Here is a 9,210-nt window from a genome sequence, read left to right as displayed (position 1 = left end):
GAAGTCTCTTGCAGTTGTGATTGAGCAAAGAGAAGTCCCTTCGAAGTTTCCTTGAGCAATTTGTAATCATGTGTGATTATAGTGAAATCTCTTGGAAGTGCAAGGGGACTGGACTACTCCTGGATTATAGGAGAAACCAATATAAAATTGCTTTGTGTCTGCTTTCTCTTTCTTTGTCTCTTTATCTTTGTGTTCTGAACTTAATCTGCTGCATTCAGACTCTGTATCAGAATTTGTATACCTTAGATTCTGATTATTTCTTAAAACTCAGAAAAAGAAAACATAAAAAGCCAATACAATTCAACCCCTTCTTGGATTTTTCTCACCTTCAAGTAACCAACATTTTTATGTTTATCAACAATGATCAATTATGGGTTATTCGACCCAACAACCATGGAATATTACCCACAAGTATCGATTATTCTACCACCTGATGCACAAATTTCATCCCAATAAGTTTAATGGGGCCTAAAACAATCATCATTTATGTTGATAAACACCAATTGATTGAAAATATACTTTACCAAATGTTTACACCTAAAAAGTAATTAGAGCTTATGTGATGGAACCCCAAGTCTATCAAATGTTAGGTGAAGTTGAATCATTCGAGGAAGGGGGGCTGATTATTTCTCAAGGCCACTAACTTATAACATGGGTTACAGAAGCTTTAAACTGAGTCAAAACATAGTGGTATTAGAAAATGATCAAAGAAACTCATATTTCATGAGTGTAGAACTACTAACCACATTGAGAGGCGAGGGAAGAGACATAACTGTATTGGAGTTATGTAACAAGATTCATGTGATTGGATCATGTCATGAAGGAGGAGACTGACAGTTGAACGTGGGGCTCCACAATCCCCAAAAACAATGGAAACTCACGCACTATCTGCATAATTACTCAAATAGAGGTTTAACATTTTATGCCAAGTTATTTGGCTACTAGGAAATAGTTTTAGTGTAAATACTAAGTTCACACATTGTAATTAACATCCAATCAATCAAACAAGCTAATTTCCCAACTTTGTCCCTTTACCTTTCTACTTTTATATTTATTTGTACTAATTTTTTATTGTATCTCCAAAACCCCAAAAACAAATGTACATAACGCTCTACCGGAGAATTTAGGGAACCCATCATTGAGGGACATAGTTAGCGTCAATTGCTTGAAGTAAAGGGAATTCAATTTTGGACATTCAGCCCAACCTCAACTAAATTATTTCTCCATTTATAAATTTGGCACGCCAGTAAGATAATAATACTTTTACCACCGAAAAAATTTAGTTCCCTAAGTCAATACTATGTTTGGAAAATGCACCTATGGTCAATACTATGTTAGGAGGAACAATTGGTAGAGAAGTTTAAGGAACTATTACTCACAATTACTTTGCAGAAATCTTCTTCTAACAGGTGGCTCTGATTACCGGATCAGAATGGTGGGTACTCGGTTTGTGGTGTGTATGACTTATTGACATCACAGGAACAATCCCATTTACATCAAAATTTGGAGTTAATTTGGCATAAACAGGTACCTCTAAAAGTTTCTATCTTTGCTTGACGACTGCTGAGGGATCATTTACCTACTAAAGAAAATTTGGCAAATCGTGGGATTATCTCAATGGAGGCACGGTTGTGTATCGTCAGGTGTGGGTATGTTGAGGACTTGAATCATTTGTTTCTGACTTGCCCATATTTTGGTGCACTTTGGTCGTTGGTGCGGGCATGGCTCGGAGTTGAAGGGGTCGAATCTCAGGTTATTTCAGACCATTTCTTCATTTTGCAGGTGGTTTGAAACCGTGGAGATCATTTTTTCACCTTATATGGCTCCTGTGTGTTTGAGTTTTGTTGAATGATCGGAATGATAGGTTATTTAGGAATAAACAAAGTTCATTACCACATATGTTAGATAAAGTAAAATCTCATTCCTTGTGGTGGTTGAAAGCTAGTAATGTTGTATTTAGTTTCGATACTCATATTTGGTGGTCGAACCCGCTCTTATGTATGAGTATCGACCGATTGTTTTGTAATATTGACTTGAATGTGTTCTTTTCGTAATTGTGAGGGCACACCTTTTGCTGCAACAATTGCGTTGTCAGTGTTAATATAATTTATTTTTTCTTGTTAAAACAAAAAAACATTTTATAAAAAAAGATTGTATTAACATTAATACACATTTTTTTCCCAATCTAATCAAATTGATTATAGTAGTCCTTCATTACTTTATTTTTGAAACATTCCTCAAATACATGTCTTCTAGAATATACTAAATATTCATTATATTAACATTTACACACATTTCAATTATGTTTTATTACTATATAATAATATAATATAATATTCTTTCTTAAAATTTATTTATACCGTAATAATATGATGAAATGTATTTAGACATGATATAAAAAATTGTTTACCAAACCAAGTTAAAATAAATTGTTTATAAGATGACTGCAATTACCTCCAAACAAAAAATAACCGTAGTTAGATAGACACATGGTTGCCGATGTCAAAATTACTAATCTCTAATAAGTATTACCTTGACGTAATTACAGAGACTAAGGGTTAAATATGTTTTTGGTCCCTATAAATATACCAACTTTTCATTTTAGTCCCTCTAAAATTTTCCTTCAACTTTTAGTCCTTATAAAATTTTCAATCACTATTTTTGGTCCCTATTTTAAAGTAAACTCATATGTAGAATTAATATTTTTGAATAAAATTTTGTGAAAAAATTTATAATATTATAAGAATCTCTCCCAAAAAAATTTAGAATTTTTTAACAAAACATGAATTTAATATGAATTTTTATATTTTTGATGGTTAAAAATTCATATTAAATTTATGTTTTGTTAAAAAATTCTAATTTTTTTTGGGAAATATTTTTACAATATTCTACACATTTCTGCACAATTTCATTAAAAAAATACAAAAATTAACTTTAAAATAGGGATCAAAAGTAGTGATTGAAAATTTTATAGGGACTAAAAGTTGAAGGAAAATTTTAAAGGGAATAAAATGAAAAGTTGATATATTTATAGGGACCAAAAACATATCTAACCCCAGAGACTAATTACGTGAGTCAACTTTCTTGGGAGTTTTACTCCCTTTAACCTTGAATACAAATAAAAAAAATCTTTTGCATTTGATCTAAATTTAAACATAGTTTACCTTTAACTTACACTTAAGGGTATAGATAGTACTGTATGTTACTTACACTTAGAAGTAGTTGACAATGATTAACTTAAAATATAGGAAAAGAAAATTACACATAAAGAGCAAAGCAGTGGCGGATCTTGACTAAAAAAGTGGGGGGAGCCAAATAATGATAACTTATATATACAAGTTGTTTCATAAAATAGACACAAATTGAAATGTATTGCAATGGTTTGCAAGGCATAAAACTATCTCAAGAGCATTGGTTCGAGTCCTGCCAAGTATTTTTTTGTGAATAAAAATAAAAATGCATTATAAATATGCAGAAAAAAGAGACAAGAGGAGTCGAACCCACGCCCTCTTGAAGCATATCTCCTTCAATTTCCACTACGACACTGGTGACATATGATAAATTATGTGACTAATATAGTATAAATACGAAACCTGGGGGGAGCCATGGCTCCCATGGGCTCTTGAGAAGATCCGCCACTGGAGCAAAGGAAATACGTGGTGTACCCAAGGGGTGCAGGTAAGGTAATGTTTTTGTCACAAACAAAAACTATGGTCTATGGAGTGGGGGTTATAACACCCAAAAGAAAAAATAGGAGGAAGTTCTATAAGAGAAAGTTTGGTCAATTAAAATTAATTTTTATTCTTTTTTGTTAATCATCCTGTTTTTAAAGAAAGAAGTTTAGTAATCCATAATTTTGGTCGGAGATAAATAAAGTGTAAATTTTTTTATTGTTTTATAAATTAGTTAATCTTAAACTATTGTTAACAAATACTTTCACCGACCACATTTATAAACAATTTTTGTTTTTTTTTAAATTCATTAAATAACTGATGTATGTAGACTATAATATAGTCCATATACATAATTTATTTAATGAATCTGCACAAACAAAAATTGTTTATAATGAATCTGCACAAACAAAAATTGTTTATAAATATGATCAGAGGAATAGTATTTTTAGTGAAGTTCATTAACTTTTTAAACTCAATCGTCAAATAGTATAACCTTCACTTCCTTCAAAAAAAAAAAGTACTACCTTCCCTACCAAAAATAAAAGATAATTCATTTTCTAGATTTATCGAATAAATGATAGATAAATGATAGATAAAATTACATTACATCAATTATTCAATGAATTTTAAAAAATATTCCAGTTAATTATTCACTCGCTAGTTATTTGATTTTGAACTCCTAATGAGGCTGTTGCAAGCAAAACGTGCCGCACGCGGTTTGATACAACAACACTCAGTTCTATATAAATTGTGACGCGTCCTCTTTCAATTCACATTCCCATTTCTCAGATCTCTCTCTTCCTTCTTCCAATCTCAACCATTCCTTAACTAAGGTACCTAACTTTTTCTTCTTCAATTTCTCACTTCATTGTTCCTCTTCTTCTTTTTTCTCTGATTTTCATTTCTAGTTAACAAGTATGTTTTTTTTCTTCCAACCCATTTCATTTTTTCTCATTCTCTTTCAATATCACATTCTGGGTATTTTTAGTTTTGCTCTATAATTAAATGATCACATTCTTTGTTTTTATTTATTAATTTTGGTTTTGTTGTTTTTATGTTTTTTTTTGTTGAACATTTTTGTGTCTGTGATCCGGTTGAATTGTTGTCTGAATTGTGGTTGGATCTGTTGTTTTGGCTTTTTATGTTTGATTTGTCGTTAGATCTGATATTTGATTATATAATGTAAAGTTTTGGATTTTTCATAATTTGTCACTTGTTTTGTGTGTTTTTATGTCTGCATGTGTTTTAGAAAACAGAGAATGATGATTGAGTTTAACATTTTAATATTGTTTATTTATTCATTTTGTATTTTCTTTGGATTTGGATCTGTGAGTATTTATTCATGAAAATTATAGATCTAGTTCTCAATGTGATCATACTAATGATTTGTGAAAATACTAATGTATGGTTTGGTTTCATAAATTATTCAGCTATGGATCTTATAATTTGTATATTTTAATGATCATTTTGAGAATAATTTGGATTTGTTTTTGAGCTTGGATTGTTTGTGTTTATTACAGGTTACTGAGAAAAAATGGTGAAGATTTGTTGCATTGGAGCTGGTTATGTTGGTGGTCCAACAATGGCTGTGATTGCTTTGAAGTGTCCTGAGATTGAGGTAGCTGTTGTGGATATCGCCACGCCTCGAATCAATGCTTGGAACAGTGACCACTTGCCTATATATGAACCTGGTCTTGATGATGTGGTGAAGAAGTGCAGAGGAAAGAATCTTTTCTTCAGCACTGATGTTGAGAAACATGTTGCTGAGGCTAATATCGTGTTTGTTTCGGTGAACACTCCGACCAAGACTCAGGGTCTTGGAGCTGGCAAAGCTGCTGATCTCACTTACTGGGAGAGTGCTGCTAGAATGATTGCTGATGTTTCAAAATCTGACAAAATTGTCGTCGAGAAATCGACTGTTCCGGTTAAAACTGCTGAGGCGATCGAGAGGATTCTGACTCACAATAGGAAAGGGATTAATTTCACTATTTTGTCTAACCCCGAGTTTCTTGCTGAGGGTACAGCTATAAAAGATCTGTTCAATCCCGATCGAGTTCTTATTGGAGGTAGGGAAACCCCTGAAGGTCAAAAGGCGATCCATGCTTTGAGAGATGTTTATGCTCATTGGGTGCCGTTGGATCGAATCCTTTGCACCAATTTGTGGTCTGCTGAACTCTCAAAGCTTGCTGCCAATGCTTTCTTGGCGCAGAGGATCTCCTCTGTAAACGCCATGTCAGCGCTATGTGAGGCAACCGGTGCTGATGTTTCCCAGGTTTCCCACTCAATCGGCACTGACTCGAGAATTGGACCAAAGTTCTTGAATGCTAGTGTTGGTTTTGGTGGATCTTGCTTTCAGAAGGATATTCTGAACTTGGTCTATATCTGTGAATGCAACGGCCTTCCCGAGGTGGCTAACTACTGGAAACAAGTCATTAAGGTGAACGACTACCAGAAGTCTCGGTTCGTGAACCGAATTGTTTCTTCGATGTTCAACACCGTTTCAGGTAAAAAGATCGCTGTTTTGGGATTTGCTTTCAAGAAGGACACCGGTGACACTAGGGAGACTCCTGCGATCGATGTGTGCAAGGGTTTATTGGGAGACAAGGCTAAGCTGAGCATATATGATCCTCAAGTTTCTGAAGAGCAAATCTTAAAGGATTTGGCAATGAAGAAATTTGATTGGGATCATCCTGCTCATCTTCAACCAACAAGTCCAACAACTTCCAAAAAGGAAGTATCTGTTGTTTGGGACGCGTACGAGGCAATAAAGGATTCACATGGTATCTGCATTCTGACCGAGTGGGACGAGTTCAAGAACCTTGATTACCAAAAAGTTTTTGACAACATGCAGAAGCCTGCATTTATCTTTGATGGAAGGAATGTTGTCGATGTTAAAAAGCTGAGGGAAATCGGTTTTATCGTATATTCCATTGGAAAACCACTAGATGCTTGGCTCAAGGACATGCCTGCAGTGGCTTAAAGGAGAAAAAAATCACAGAGCTGGAATTGTTAGGGATGAATTTGTTGGTCTTTTTCAGAGGAGGATGTATTGCCTCATCTGATTTATATTATCATGCTATTATTCTTATAGCTTAGATATATATATTCCTGTTGTTTTTTTCATCTATGTCACTTTGATTTTATGAGATTTTGGTGGCAAGTTAGAGCTTAATTGCCCAAATATTACTGTTGTCTTTAGCTTAACAAAATATCCTTATTTTTTGTTTGACATGGTTTAATGTAATAAATTGGAGGTGAAGGAAATTTTATACAATGGATATCATTTCTTTTATGCATGTTTGTTTTGTTACTTATGTGATCCAATATTCTTTATTCTCTTTCCCTAACTTCTGTGTATTTAATAATTAATTATTCTGCTTTGAAATGAATCAGTTATATCAGATGGTGCAAATAAATTATCTATTCGAGGTAGCAAATTCTTGGCAGTAATTTTTTATTAAGAACATTCTGTTGTTGGTATTGTTTCCCATAAGCTTTTTGAATCATCATATGGAGGATAGAGAAAATAATATATTTCATGTGAAAACATTTGATGAGACCAAATTTTGTCGGTTGGCCTTATGATTTGGACGGGGCATGATTCCACAGGTTATACAGGTGGGTTAGATGATGCCATGTGGGTTGGACCATTACGGGGTCGATGTATATATATTTCCAAAAGCAATTTAGTGACTATTTTTGTAAAATTAAAATTTAATTTTAATGGGTCTAGGAGTGAGCTATTTAAAAAAAAAAAAAATCCACCTAATCCAATACAAATTGAATGAAATCAAAACCATGAAAACACTAGATTGTTCCAAACGACTTCTGTTGCGTCATGAGGGGGGTCTAGGAGATCATCAGACCTTAGACCAAGTGCAATGGTTGTTTATTCTTTGTTGAAAGACAAATTAAACAAACAAAAGCACTCCAATGGCTGTTTAGGTTGCTTGCGTGGACCAAAACTTGATGAAAGGAATAAACAAGTTTAATGTGACAGCGGAATGCCACGTGGCGCTGCCGGATTCGTCGAAACTGGCGCGTGCAGCACACGCGGGAACAGAAGCGCGTGCGGCTGCAGGAGGAAGAGAGAGAAACATATTTTCTGGATAGATAGGGACACGTGTCTCTGTTTTATTGGCTGTCCGGATTCTTATCATTTCAATACTTTCACCTCAATTATTTCGTCCAAAATTAATTCAAAAAAAAAAAAAATACCAAAATTCATGATTTTTTTTCCTCTATAAATAGAGACTAGGTTCATTTGATTTGGACACAGAAAAAAAAACCAAGTTTTTCACTATATTAGTCTTATTATTATCTTTCAATTAGCAAAATTAGTGAAGTTATTAACTTTTTTTGTTGTGCAATGGAGAACAATAATAACAATTTCAACAACCAGAATTCTTCTAGTTACCCACATGGCTACCAAAATCCCAACAATTTTCAAAATCAAAATCATCAATTTTTCAACCATCCTCCTCAAAACATGCCTAACTATGGTTTTCCATCAAGTTTCAACCCGACATCCTCTGCTCAAAACTATACTCAATATTTGAACCCGTCATCCTCTGCTCAAAACTATACTCCATATGGATCTATGATGGGATATTCATCTCAAACACCCCCGGGATATTCATCTCAAAGACCCTCGTTTGGTTATATGCCAATGGGGACTGAAAATGTTCAGAGTGTTGGTGCACCTGAATTTCCAGGATTTTCAACAAAAATAACTCCTGGTGGCATGGCAGCTGCTAATCAAGTCACTCCTGATCCAGAAGATTCAACTCCTAAGAGCAAGAAAAGCCAGCAACCAGGATGGACCACGCAACAAAATTTGGTGTTAATCAGTGCGTGGATTAAATATGGAACAGACAGTATTGTTGGCAAAAATCAGAGAGGTTCAACATTTTGGAATCTTGTTGCTGATTCTTGTAATGAGTATTGCTCATTTGATGAACCACGCGATCATATTGCATGCCGAAACCGTTTTAATTATATGAGCAGCAAAATAAATAAATGGATTGGTGCTTACGAAAGCGCTAAGCGTTTGCAAGGAAGCGGTTGGTCGGAAAATGATGTTTTGAGAAAAGCGCAGGAATTATATGCATCTGGAGGGACTAATAAATTTATTTTGATGGAAGAATGGCAAGCTCTCCGTGATCAACCACGTTATCTGAGTCAAGTAGGAGGAAATATTGGCTCAGGAAGTAGTGGATCTAAGAGATCTCACGACGGTGATGCATCTGACTCAAACTCTGTAGGATCTACTGCTCGTCCAATGGGTAGGGAGGCAGCTAAAAAAAAGGCTAAAAAGAAAAGCAAGGACGGTGGCGTGGAGGAGGTGGCAAAAGAGTGGGTTGAATTCAAACAAATCAGGGAGACTGAGATTGAACAAATGAAAGAGTTAAACTTGGTGAAGAAGGAGAAAAACCAACTAAAGAGAATGGAAATGTATCTAAAGTTAAGAGACGAAGAGCATCTCGATGACGAAAAGAAAAATTTGTTGGAAATGTTGAAGCGCCAGCTGTTTTGA

General features: G+C 34.4%; 2 protein-coding genes across 2 annotated transcripts; both read left to right on the top strand.

Annotated features, from left to right (window-relative positions):
* The first annotated feature begins 4,446 nt into the window (after positions 1 to 4,446).
* On the top strand, positions 4,447 to 6,970 carry UGD1 (UDP-glucose dehydrogenase 1). The gene is made up of 2 exons (XM_085715045.1): positions 4,447 to 4,507; positions 5,195 to 6,970. The coding sequence occupies exon 2, from the start codon at positions 5,209 to 5,211 to the stop codon at positions 6,652 to 6,654; it is 1,446 nt and encodes a 481-aa protein (XP_085571171.1). The 5' UTR covers positions 4,447 to 4,507; positions 5,195 to 5,208; the 3' UTR covers positions 6,655 to 6,970.
* Positions 6,971 to 7,796: 826 nt separating this feature from the next.
* On the top strand, positions 7,797 to 9,210 carry LOC146921752 (uncharacterized). Its single transcript, XM_085715044.1, has one exon. It carries the CDS (start codon positions 8,044 to 8,046, stop codon positions 9,208 to 9,210), a length of 1,167 nt encoding a protein of 388 aa, XP_085571170.1. The 5' UTR covers positions 7,797 to 8,043.

This window comes from Medicago sativa, chromosome 5 (genome assembly GCF_051527215.1).
Source record: "Medicago sativa cultivar Bolivia chromosome 5, Bolivia_mono, whole genome shotgun sequence".
Classification (NCBI taxonomy): Eukaryota; Viridiplantae; Streptophyta; class Magnoliopsida; order Fabales; family Fabaceae; genus Medicago; species Medicago sativa.
This window is presented reverse-complemented; position numbering and strand designations above follow the sequence as displayed.